Genomic DNA, 13,710 nt, shown 5'->3' on the forward strand with positions numbered 1-13,710 from the left:
ATCAAAGTAGCTTCTTTAACAAGGAACATCAGATAGCCATCTGTTATTTCTTTCACACCTTTAAATTTCTTGGATAGTCAGGATAAGATAACTAATAGCCATTGAAATACTGTTTGGAGAGAGCAGGTCAAAAGGGTTATGCCTTTATAATGCTGTTTTACACACCTCTAATTGTTCTTTGTGATATAGCTTTGTGACAGACCAAATCTCTGAACACGTGCTTTCATGGGCGTAATAGTCTCCTTTTACATCACTTGCAGGCAAAATTGCCCTTAGGCATTGCTGTTTCTAAGTGAAGTTGGAGATGTAAAGACGCTGGGACAACCCAGAGGTTAGAGCATGCTCTTACCTGTGTTGCCACTCCTGTAGCGGCCCAGGCATTCTTCTGAGCCTCCAAGTCTCCAAGGTGTCATTGTGGTGACAACGCCATGCAGAAACAACAGGCTTTCAAGTCTACCGCTGTGGAAAACAAGTCACCTGAGTATTCAATGTCCTGGAATTCAGAGCCCTCTTGAGGTCTGAGATGCCAATTAGAAATGGAGATAATAGAGAGGTTAGAAATGGAAGTAGACAAACAAGCATCCCAGCATTAAATGCATCTGACCCTTGTACCTTTCAGAGTGTGGGTGAAGTATGAGGCAGAGATTGCTCTTTTAACAAATCAGTTCACAGTACTGCAATTTAATGAAATAACAGATTTACAGCTGGGAGTTGTTACCTTCTGTTGTTTCTGTAATGATGTTAAATTTGGAAGCAAAGTTGTGTAGATGTGTGGGGCACACAGGTGTGCAGCTAACTGTCCTCAGTAATTAGGAGGAGACAATTGTAAGAAACTAGTAAAATAATGATGCAAAATGCAATATGTTTAGCACCTTAGTTCTTGCCGGGTTGGGATTTTTCTTAATTGGGACACTAGTTTGTGTATTTGAATCCTGCCATCAGAATATGCTGACTGGGAATTGTCTCTCTGGTCTCTTTCCTGTCTCCTGTTGTATCATGCTGAGTGAGGTAACTTTGAGGATGTCAACTGACAAGTCCATAATCAAAGTGAATTGCAGGCTCAGAAGACCGAAATCAGAGTTTGGAAATCAAAGACACTTTTTAAAAACCCACAAAGCGTTGTGCTTGGTTCACTGCCCTTCCCACAATCCCACACGCCTACCTGCTATCTGAAATTAGTGTTCAAGCCCCTAGTTATCTCAACTAGCACTCTGCAGAGAAGAGTGATTTTTGGATAATGTTTCTTTCTTTTTTTAATGAACATACACCCTAACCTATATGACTGAACTGATGATCATACAAACAGGGAAGTACAACAGTACTTTGTGGCTGCTAGTTTTGGAATCATGCCAAAGCAATCAGGATATCTCCTAAGTTTTGGGTTAAGGAGTTCAGGAAAGTAAGCCAGTCTCATAACAAACATTATTTCAGTCATGAAAAACAGTCAGAGTGAGTAAAAGAATTCTTCCTCTAAGTCTCAGAAGGAACCTCAGTATGCTTTGCTCCAGCACCTGACTTTCAACATTGGCTGGCAACACAGAAACATACTACTAGTGTGGCTCCTGTATTGAAGAAGGTCCTGTTCCATTTTAACAGGGTGGTACTTGGCTAACTATTATGCCTCAGAAAATTAGCATTTAAATATGTGTAAAGTAATCTGAGCTATAGTGTTGGTCTCCAAAGGCAGCAATGAATAAACAAAACTTCAAGTATTTAGGTCCTTCTCCCCCTCAGCTCACTATTCTCGTAATGAATATACTGTATTCATCCCGTCTGTAAGTAACATTAGCAGAAGGTAGGAGAGAGACTGCCTAGCAACCCACAGAAATCCCAAAGAGAGGTGGAAAGGAAGTGATTTTCATGTAATTATTCACTTCTACAAAAGCTGTTGTCAGGTAGACACTAGAAACATAGCTGTTTTATTATTCGCCTAACCTACTTTTAATCTTTTGAGAATCACTACCATTAAAGAGAGGAAAAAAAGAGCTTAATTCAGCCATTTTCTGCCTGGCCGTTTAAGTTGTGTTTTCCTGCTCTAATGAAGGCTCTGCTTTCAGAAGCTGTGTTGTTTAAAAACCCCTGGGTAGTAAACTTCAGAAACAAACTAAGTCCTGCATCCAAAACTCAACATTTTTTTTTTTTTTTTGCTGCTTCTCCACAATAAACAGTTCATATTTTGTTTTGGTTTAGTTTCCCATTTAATGACATTTCCCATTGAGTTGAGAGAGTAACAAGATAATTTTTCTTTTCTTTTTTTTTTTTTTTCTCCCCCCCCGGCCCCCCAAAGGCATTTGGGGACAGGGGGCAGGGGCTAAAAAGCTTATTTATTTTAGGTAACACAGTTGGTGCCAGCGTGCTTGGATCCAGCAGGTTTTTTTACTTTACTTTTCTGAACACAGGGACCCCAGCTTTGCCCTCAGCCACAATTCCTTGGAATTGACTGAGGCTGCATGGAGACAACTGAGGGATATTTTAGTATTATTCTTGCCATCTGAATAAGCCTAGAGGAGTTGTGTTTCACTTGTAAAACATCATGCTAAACTCTCTTTTACATCGATGACTGTCTGAACAAACAGTTGCCACTTTCAAGTAGGCTGGGGACAGGCACATTTTCAGTGAATAGTCTTTGATTTATATCCTTATTTTTTTACATCACAGTTCTAACTTAGGTTCAATAAATGTAGATTTGATAAATTTAAAGATTGAAAGTTTTCTTTTGAATGAGTATATTTAATTGAATACAAGTATATTGAAAGTGTGTTGAACTACTATTGAAAGTATATTTGTTGAGGCAGTGACTTTCAGAATAAATTACTGTGAAGGTTGTCATGTAAGTTCTCAGAAGCTTTAACCTGTGCCTTCAGTTAGAGTAATATTCTACTCAGAAAAGTTACTTTAAAATTGCATTGCAACAGTGTCTTTTGCTCCCTGGTTGTTCCAAGATTTCAGGTTCAAGCAGGAAGCTCTATTTTCCTAGTCAGCAAAAAGCTTTTCATTGTGACCCATGGGATTAACTAGCTTAATTTTGTGAAATATCTTTTTGTCTGATTTCTAAATAAATGTGTCGTTCTTAATTAACTCTGTTGAAAAGATTTGTAGATTTTTTTTTTTAAACTAAACATATGCCAAGATCAGAAAATCAGTCTTTTTTTGCTCTTTTATAGTCAAACATGAGAAACTATGGAGTTACAATAACTGTGTTAATTACGTGGGAAGATTAAAATAATAAAATTTATTTTTTCCTGTTTGATTTCATCTGCAAGATTCATAGGAATAAGACACATTATCAGTGTACTGCTAGTCAGGAAAACAGCAGAATGCATGCAAGGAATGGATTTATTAATTTTGAATGTCTGCATCTTCTAAGTGTTTGGGTTGTTTTTGAGACTAGAAGAGTACTTTGAATGGAAATATGTATTTTGTGCAGTTGCATAGCACAGATGTTCAGCTGATTTTTGTGTTAGCTGCTATCGAAGAAAAATCATTGATTAAGAGAGAGTGACTAGAGGATAAATGAAAACTGGTTAATTTTCTTTTTCATGCCTTTGAACAGAGGTTTCAGTTGATGGCAGTGAATTGTCCAGAGTATAGCCTTTTACACTTTTGGCAACAGGATCTAAAACCCACTGCACGTTCCTGCTCAGTGTGGCCTCCAGGGCAGATTTCTAGGTGCTTCAGCCTCTTCTCCATCCATTTGACAAAGCATTCTGCATTGAAACTGAAAACATCCAAAATGAATCTCTGTCTTTTCTGGTGGAGTGTCATGTAAATGTATAATGTTCTTCATCTTGGTTACCATATGAGGAACACAGGAAGTCTCAAAAAAACAAACAAACAAACAAACAAACAAAAAAACCCAACAAAACCACATGTACCTGTTGCTTTCCTTCCTGTATATATATATCCAGCCTTTATACAGCAGTCTACTTATCATCCTGGTGCTCTCTCCTGTTATTGTCAACTATGCTACACCATGCAAAGCATAATAGTTTGTGATATAGTTGAATGTTCTTCATAATGAGAAAGCTGGAAAAATTACTTTAATTGGAATAAGATCAGAGGTAAAATGCTCAGTCCTCCACTACTGCCTATTTTATAATTTTTCTTACAAGATACATTTGTATATAGATAAAAATGTAACTTGTAGCAGAGGAATGTAATAAACAGCAATTTAAGAAATGTTCTGGGAATGATTTTTATAGTTGCACATTACCCTACACTGTGTTGGCACACTTCAATCAGTAGAATTAATTCTTAGTTTCCTAGTGACTTCAGAAGTTCATCTTAGTGATAATATTGTCTTTTACTTAAGAGGCATGGGATCTAAGACTGGAAAAAATAGTCTTGTAAATAAAAAATGGTAAAGCTCACTGCTTAGGAAACTTCAGGCTATGTGGTACTTTCCTATGGCAGTAGAGAGTATGTGCTCTCTATTTTCTTAATATCAAAATATTAGTTTGAGTAGCAGAGTCCAGTGGCACTGGAGTCCTGCTGTTTGCTACACCAGAGCAGTTACGGTCAGGAGTCTCTGCATGTGCAGGATTTGTGCATTAGCAAGTATGTCTGCAGGAAAAATGTACCATTATGTATGAACATGGTTTGTTTAGTTTAACATAGCTGAATTATTCATGTTTGTGTCATATGTACAATCACCGCTCTTTTTATTGGTGTCAATGTAAAATGAAGGCCTGTTAATCATGAGAGGAAAGAAAAGCTCCAGTCTGACCTTGAAACAAATTTCTTACAGTCCTGTCATGTCTAAACCTATATGATAATGATAATGAAAGAATGTACGGTACTTTTTCCCGAAAGACAAAGCTAAGATCTTTATCCTGGCTACCCTGTCTGAGTTTCCATAACTGGTTTTCAGTCTCTGTTTGCTGTCCATCTTCTTTTTTCTACACTGCATATGGATTTTGTTTTTATTTTTTTCTGATCTTGGTTTAGTCCTCTTGTTGTAGCCTCCTCCATTCATTGAATTTGCCTACCTTTTACAGTACATGAAATACCCAGATAGCTTGACTGACTCCCAGGTGACTTGGATGTAAACCATGCTTTGTGACCATAGACTCACAAAGCATGTGCTTTAGAAGCCAACTCGAAAATGCTAAACCTCGCAGTTTAGTACAGGTAGAGATGTTCTGTAGCTGACATGAAGTTTTGACATTTTCTGCACACTCCCCACATATCGTGAGAGACACTGGCACATGAACATTAAACCTGTCATGATGTGTAGGACTAACTCTAGTAATGCTCCTGTTTAAGTCTATCTGACACCGGGTTGTTTTATTCAGGCATTCTTACTGTTGTAAAAATCTGCAACTATTCTATGCCTTTGTCTTGAAATTTAATTTATTATATCCTGACAGCAAAGGCTTTCTTTTCAAAATTCTTATTTGAAACCAAAGGCAAACTGCTTTTTAAAATACAAACACTGCTGAGATCCATCAAAAAGTAATGAATAATTTAAATTAAAAGAAAACTCTAAAGTGATTGCTCATTTTCTGATAACAAAATGGGAAATAAATTACTATCAACATTTGGAACATCATGTTTTAAAGAGTGTGTGCAGCATTTAACTTGCCTATGAGATCTCCCATATTCTCAGACAGAGTGCTTCATTATGGAATTGTCATTAATCACTTTGTAGTTAAGGATGCTTTGAGCTTTGCAGCTGAAGTGGGTGTTCAATCTCACTGTTAAGAATGAAAAAAAAAAAAAAAAGCGTATTTATGAAACTACACCACTGGGATGCATATTTCAGCCAGTACTCAGACACCAATGTGAAATTAATTCCCTTGATTTTGATAGAAATACTCAAGAAAGCAAACTTAAGTGTGTGGGTACAAATATTAACAGCACTTACATGTTTATCACTTCCAGATAACAGATCTGTTAACTGTAGAGTATGGGAGAGGTCATGGAAAGAGAAACATGGATGTTGCAGTTCTTTTAGATCAGCCATTACATTGAAAACTCTCGAAACTGTCTCCCAAACCAAAGTATCACAATGATTTGGTACCATTACGTAATCTGTGAAATATACTTTAGAAGATTGCAAAATGAGAAAGGGTAATGTGTATGTTTCTTTACATAAATCTCTCTGAAACCATAATACACAGGCACCTAAAGCCTACGTGTAAGTCCAGACTAGTATCAAGAACCCACAGCTACTACCTCAACATCCTTGTTGATTCTGTGAGTTCAGAGAGCAGTACTATTGGGAGCAAATCATGACACCTCTCCTGCAACAGGTCAGATACAGCTCTTAGGTCTGAGCCAGTTGTAATGACATTGACAATACTGTTTTCCTATTTGGTATAAATCGGGGAGCCTTACTCTATAGCAGCTTTATTCATTCCTGCTGCTTTTCTTTGTGTGTAATTAGACATACACTTCATCGTCTAGACACTGCCTTGCTCTTTAGAGCTTTGCTGGGTTTTTTTGGTGTAAATTCCATCCTATCTTTCAGACTCATACATGGTCTTTCCTACTTAATGCCACAATGACAATAACACCAGTGTTACATAGTTATTCTCATCTGTTGACTTAAAGTAGAGAAAAAAAATCACCTTGCAATCACAGTAGATCTGTGAATCAACAGTTAGAAGGCTGCTGTTACCACGTGCAGAGTGCTTGTAAGGATGTACAGGTACATACACAACTGAGCGTAGAGACAGACATTTGAACAAGGAGTAAGTATAGGAAGTGGCTGAGGTGATTTAGTGCTGCACCGGGACATTTCTAAAAAATCATATTCTCTTTTGTTCGCTTTTCCCATTTTTACCATTATTTGAGCAACAGACTGAAAAATTAAACCATAAACTGGTGTTTATCCCAAGAGCTTGTCTACCCAGCCCATAGACTTGATCCTCATCAGCAGAGGCAATGTAGGCTGACCAGGTCCTGTCTTCCTCCAGGGCCGAGGAACTGAGGTGTGAGATGCCTGGCTGTGGATTTGAACATATAACCTGCCACGAACATAATTTCTGAGTATCACATTTTTAACAAACCCCTCCCATTTCTGCTCGAAATGTCCTCACCATGCATTCTAGCCATCTTGCGTTTTTCCTCTAGGCTAATATGCAGAGACATGCATGAGACAGAATAGTGACATTTCATTAATAGCTTCCTAGCTGAGGTGTAAAATGAAGCTTTTCAAGTGACAACATAATATATTATTTTAAAACTACATATCTCTTAGGAGGATCAGACTGAAAATAACTACTTAATTTTCCTGTGTTCCCCAGACATGAAACAATTTTACACCTTTTGAGTTGCATTCAGCTGTTTGTCATGACTCTCAAAGCTTGTGGAAGTGCCAGTTAAAGCCAGTTTATCCTGGGAGATGTTTCCTGCAGTCATGGGATGATTCCATACTAGCTGCCTACTAGTGTTTGCTTTACTTGTGGCTTTCATTCACCTTGATTGCAAGAGCGAATGCTCAGTAATTTTGTACTTCACTTCAGACACCCATTAAATGAGGACTACCCAGTTAATGAACATTTGAGAAAGGGTTGATTTAAGTGATTTATGGACATGACGTCACATAGAAACTTTATAGCAGAGACATGAAAAGAATTTAATTCTCCAGAGCAGTATTCTGCTGTCTTCTTTACAGCACATCCCCCTTCTTCCTTCTTTATCCTTCTTCATTCATTACATGCGCTACAATCATGACAACAAAAGAGGCAAGGGATCCTCCAGCAACAGGATCCTCTGTTTGACTAGCTTGATTCATCTCCCTGGGCAGAAAGATGAATAGTCCTGTAAATGAAAATTGTGTCCTAGACCTACACACAAGAAGGCCAAATTAAGATTGCCCAGGCAGACTTAATATCTGGGTATTGCTAGCTTTTGAGAGCTGGACTTTGCAAAACAGTGCTTTCCGTTTTTAGTAAAAAAAAGGTTCTTGTTTATTTTGTTTTGTTCAGTTGTGTTTGTACCAACATAAGTTAGTTATTAGCAGGACACAGCAGAGACCACTGCTTGTGAGCTAATGGTGTGAATCAGGAAAGCTGTAAAGTGACGTGTGGGAAAGCCTCAAAATGGGGATCAGGGCACAGGCAGCTCTGCTGTTCCCCTTCCCACTCAGAAAATGGAAAGTGGAGAGACTCACAATCTCTCTCTGTCATGCTTCATTTCTACTTGGAGGAAGCAGGTAGGGCCATAGAGTTGAGGCTTGTTTACTTTGCCTTGTCCCTTTGGGAACAGAGCTTCATCACATGGGCTCATTGAACAGCCCCTTCTTCCTAGCCAGCAAGCATTACTCCGGTACGGGAGTCAGAGCAAGAGCTGTGCTGCTGTATTCTGAACTAGTGTTTGCATTCTTCTAGTTTGCCCATACTGTCGTTAATGTAGTGGTGGGCCCAGCATGTCTAGAAAACAGCTGTAACGTGGGTGCAAAAACGTAAGCACAGTAGATATAAAGATTCTGTCCTTTGGCATTTGGATTTTTTAAATATTAAGGTATAATAAACAAAGATTTTGTGCGTTAATTTTAACCTTGTTTTGGCATGGAAACATTTTAAATATGAGATGAAAAAAGTAAGAAGAAACACTTAGTTCCATCTTTTAAAGTAGGGGCCAATAGAAGACTATAAAACATTTTCAATCCCCAAATTTATGAATGCATACTGCTGAATTGACTTAATTATCACTAACCAAAGGATTTTCAAGGTACAAAGTTCATAAAGCACAAACAGGATGTTCTCTGGTACAGGTCTTTTCCTCTGGAATTTACTCATGCCAGAAACGCATCAAGCCCCGCCTCATTTCAGAAGAAAATGTACTTTTGTCCCAGCCTTTCACCAGCTGCTGGCACCAGAACCCTTGGTTTGCAGCTTACTGGCAGTGTTTTCTTTGTCTCTGTCCTTCAGAATTTCATTGTTCTGCAGAATTGTGCTACATTCATTCCATGTACTTGAAAAATGTTACAACTTCTAGTCTAAGCCAGACATTGAAATTCAGCACTCCCAGAAATAATTTATAATGCTTTTGTTGCTGTAAGCCAGATGGATGACACCTGGATTTGTGAGTGGTGTCTACAAGAGCCCATCTGTACCTACTAGAAGTTTTAATGAGAACAACTTCCCCTGAGGTACAGTTTATGAATGACTAAGGCTGGGTGTGACTTAGACTAATAAACAATTTGTGTACCTCAACAAATTTTCCAGCCATGAATGAGTACTGCAGTCAGATGCTAAATGTCAAATGGTCACTAGCTGTTGGGACAAGAATATGAAGAACTGATCTGTAATATCAACTGCATGGATTTAAAATGTTGACGTATCTAGGCTTGTGACAAAATACAACAGAGTTAGTCCATCTCTCATGTTTTTCCAGCTACCAAAAATCTACCTGTGGTTTCTAAATTTATTTCCCTATTTGCCACTTCCTTGATCAGTTGTAGATGTTTTTGCCATTTCAGAAACCTGAAATTGAAATATTAATGGTCACGACAAATGAAATGGTCATCACTGGTTCTCTGAGTATACAACCCAAAAGAAGCTACACTGATTCTATTATTCCATTCAGTAAATAAAATTACTTCCTCTTTCTTGTTTAAACATTAGCCGTAAGTTCTGATGGATTTTCTAGATTGATGTCATATAGTGCAACAAAACCAAAGGGCTCTTCAATCTGATTCAACTTTTATAGAATATGTGAACCTTTTCTTACAGAACATGTTTCTCATAAAGTATTTGCCACTTTTTATGTTGAATCACTGTCAGATGTCACGGTCTTTAGAGGAGACTTGTTTTCTTTGAAGGAAATAATATCACTTATGGCCAGAATTTTATCTGTTTTTTCTAACTAGGTACACAGGAACTCCAGAGGGATGTGCTCTCTGCTCCTTCAGCAGCTCTGGAGGTTCTCACTTCAGAGTACAATTCTTTGCGCCCATTTCTACTAGGACTTGCTGTCCAAGGAATAATCAGACTTCTGTGAAGCTGGCATATGCCAACAGGAAAGCCTATTGCTCACCTAAGTGCTATACAATGCACTGTGCAAAAACTGAAATGGAAGGAAACAGCAGATTCTACATGTGCTGATCCAGTTTCCTAGCCTTTGTTTATGCTTAAGAAGACTGTGCATTTTCAGTTGACCTATGCTACTTACAGCTTTTTGAGAGCTTCCAATCTTGTTAAAGAGCCTGTCTCTCAAAAGGCTTTCTCTGTGCAGTTTTTTCCTTACCAAGTGGTGAAACTTTGAGATGTAACCAGCTGTATCTTATTCAAAATGACAGCAATGAAACCATTTAAGCCACTGATGCAAATCAAATGTGATCTTAATGTTATTCCTAAACAGAAACACTCTGAACCGCTCCAGAGACCAAGGTCTCATTTGATCACATGTAAAACAAATACATCCCCTTCATATATTTATGAGTATTTGATTACTGTTATTACTATTATTAGTCATGAAATTATTATCTGCATTACCTCTTTCCTGTCTCAAACTTAGAGTAGCTAAAGACTACACAGCTATTGCCTCTGGTTATCAGTCAGTGTTTTGTTACTTCTCTGAAAAGCACTTTGGTTGCTCTGCTTTAAAATAAAAAACTTACAGAGCTCATTTATCCCAGGAAACCAGGAGTCAGAATTTATTGGATTGGAAATAATAGTGCAGCTGTGTAGATGTGGGTTCTTCATATTGCTCTCATGGCAAAATCAGGAGTTAAAAGAATATATTCACCTCCAGTAACACCCAGACTCCAAAATTTTTTGTTGGAGTATTTTTAATGTCAAAAAAATTGCATGTTATATTAATGTTCTGAGATTGCTGTGAGGAGAATAATCTCACCGTGTCAGCTCATGCTTCCTTTTTTTCCTTTTAGAATTTAGTATTTGCATGACTTTAAGATATAAATGTTACCATAATAAAGCTACTTATTTGTTAAGCTTTACGGAACTTTTATTTGTTAATTGCACAGTGACCAGAAAAACCATGTCCTCATGCCTAATTGGGGCCGTTAACTATTGCTAAAAAAACCCTTTCCCTGGATAAGTTGTCTCTTCTCTTTCCCCACCTTAACTTGTGTATTATCTATGAATGGCATATTTTGTCTTTAGAGTATTTTTTCACACTAAATTTTTAAATTTGAATAAATAATTATTAAATGAGAATGAGATAAATGCAGAGTATACTATTTAGGTTGCAATTACTAACACCTTACAGTGTTAATAAAATCATTAAAGAATTTATACTGGATGATGTTCTTTTACAGAAATTCTGTCTCTCTTTCTACTTCGATTAGGTTGAACCTGTAAAGACCAGCTGAGTTACTCCTTGTTTATACTACTGGGAAGGAGAGGGGAATTTAACTCTCAGCATTTTTTTTTAAGGTTGTGACTTATAAAAGGTTTGCCAGACGCTATTACCCTATACAGTTGCCTCTGCAAATTTGCAGTCAGTATATGCATAAAGGTGATTCCTTCTAAACCTTTTTTAACCACTCCATTTTTTTTGTCTTCAGGTGTGGGTGGATGCTGGTACACAGATATTTTTCTCTTATGCGATCTGCTTGGGGTGCTTGACAGCCCTGGGAAGTTACAACAACTATAATAATAACTGCTACAGGTAATATCTTCCAAACTTTATTTTTACATTTACCTTAAGTGATGGAAGTGTCCACATACTTAGCTTCACTCAGAAGTACTTCCCTTTTCCTTTAGTTATTTGCATGAGTAATCATAAGCACATGCACATGCTTTTGTAGAATGGAGATCTATAATGTTTCTTATAATTGTTTCAGAGGAACTCTTTTCCAAAATTTGGTGTTTTCATCCCTTTTGATCATATCTGACCCTTGCACAACCACAAGCCACTCAGTACGGAACAGGTATACACAACTGCACATATAATATACAGAATTTCATATATGTGTAATCGCATGTGTGTGCAATATTTGATTGTAAAATGTATATCTGCTTTAAAAGAAAAAATCTTACCAAAAAAATGTTATTAAAACTCACCTGAGTTTGGTCTATGTTTTGAATGTCACTTTTTCCTATAGTTTACTGGCTTGTAGCTAGAGCACAGTAGAAATGGATAGCATCTCATTGCTTGTCTTTATAGAAATCAGTAAGGAAATTGCTAATGACTTCAGTAAGTTTTAATCTTTCCTGAAGAAATGTCAAATATATATGACTCACACAAAATCCTCATTCCATTTTACTGGCATGGGCAGGAATATAAGCACTACTTTTTTCTTCTGGCATCAGTAGTTATTGAATTAGTTTTCCTACTATTCACGGCCTTTAATACAAGATAGTAAATGACAGTTTGATTGTACTGACTCCATTATGATCTCCAGACAGACAATTAAAATTTCATTTTTCTATAAAGGAAATAATACAGTCCAAAAGCAAAAGCAAAAAAGACCCAAACACACCACCTCCAAACCCCCCAAAGTGTAAGTATTTAAATTCTAAATTACAGTTTTACTTGGAGAGTTCAGGAGGCAGTTTTAGAAAATGCCTTCTTTTTTCAATGTCTTAGCAACAATTTGCTTGTCTGTCAGAGAAACACCAAACCATAGGACCCTCCAGACAGAGAGGGAATTGGGATACCGGAAACCATAGAGACATGAATGCACCCACCAGCTGAATGTCTGCAAAGCTATCCAGGGGCAGTTAAGGGTATTTTGCCATCTAAGCATGCAAAGTAACTTAGCAGCAATGTAAGTTACTTTTTGCTTGGCTATGACAGCCAAAATTCCAAATGTTTTGCTGCATAAAGTAGTGTAAGTCCCCTACAATCTTCAGTGCTGATTGACATTATTTTCAGAATAATGATAAAAATGCCCAAACAGAGGGCAATGAATGCCCCTACAGAACAGTGGGTAATGAGTTTTCCCTAATTAGCATAAGTAAAAAGATAAATAAAATGTAAATAAAAGAAAGGTGTACTGATGTTTCCTCTAATTTTTACAAGCTAAGAATTCCTAATCCATTCAGACCTTCTTAAGGGATGGATTAACTTCAGACAACATCAGTAAACAGAAGAGGAAAATGTTCTTGTTCCTGCTTCGTGTGCTCTGTATTTGCAGAGCTGATCCAGGTCCCTGCTGGACACTGTGCAGTTCCCCACCAGGGAAAATGCTGTTTGGTTTCACAGCACTGCCCCTTTGTACTGGAGGCTGCACCTCAGCAGGACAATTTTTATGTATGAGCCTCATGTACAAATCAGGGGTTAGCTGCCATGTTGCCACTGTGGTACAGAAGATAAATGAGTGATTTCACACACTGTCAACAAATGGACAAAACTTCAAAGAAATGAAGATGTGTCCTTTATTAAGGTTTTAGTCTAAGAAGAAAAGAGGAATGAGAATTGGTTTTGAGGGGATCCATAAAGGCAAGGAAGTAACTGGAGGGATGTGAAAGGCTCTGTGGGCTCTTCTCTCTAATATCAGAGAAGCTCCTTAAGGAAGGCAGAATCAATTTTCAGCAGTATCCTGCCTGTCAGGCAGGGAGAGGATAAAGGATGCATGTCTTGAATTATTCAGGTGATTGGCAAGACATTAATTTGGAAGAATGTGAAGTTTTCATAAAAATTTGAAGTTTTCCTTTCATTTGAAATCAGTTTGGGCTTCAGTCAGGCTCTGATGCCTTCCTGGCAAGGATGCTTGTAAAAAATTGATGGAAAATTAGATAAACGTCATGATCTCCTTCCAATGCTTCTTGGGCATTTGTGTTTTAAAATTCA

The 13,710-nt window shown here is 37.5% G+C and overlaps 1 protein-coding gene across 4 annotated transcripts in view; it reads left to right on the forward strand.

The window, feature by feature from the left end:
• SLC6A11 (solute carrier family 6 member 11) overlaps nucleotides 1-13,710 on the forward strand; it is a 105,613-nt gene that overhangs the window by 70,656 nt on the left and 21,247 nt on the right. For all 4 annotated transcript variants that reach the window (XM_087743029.1, XM_087743028.1, XM_087743026.1 and 1 more), the window contains one exon: nucleotides 11,480-11,583. In XM_087743029.1, the coding sequence (XP_087599155.1) occupies nucleotides 11,480-11,583 (104 nt within the window). The remainder of the gene's footprint in view (nucleotides 1-11,479; nucleotides 11,584-13,710) is intronic.

This window comes from Nipponia nippon, unplaced genomic scaffold (genome assembly GCF_047370975.1).
Source record: "Nipponia nippon isolate SJK-2023a ecotype South Korea unplaced genomic scaffold, ASM4737097v1 scaffold_9, whole genome shotgun sequence".
In the NCBI taxonomy this organism is placed as follows: Eukaryota; Metazoa; Chordata; class Aves; order Pelecaniformes; family Threskiornithidae; genus Nipponia; species Nipponia nippon.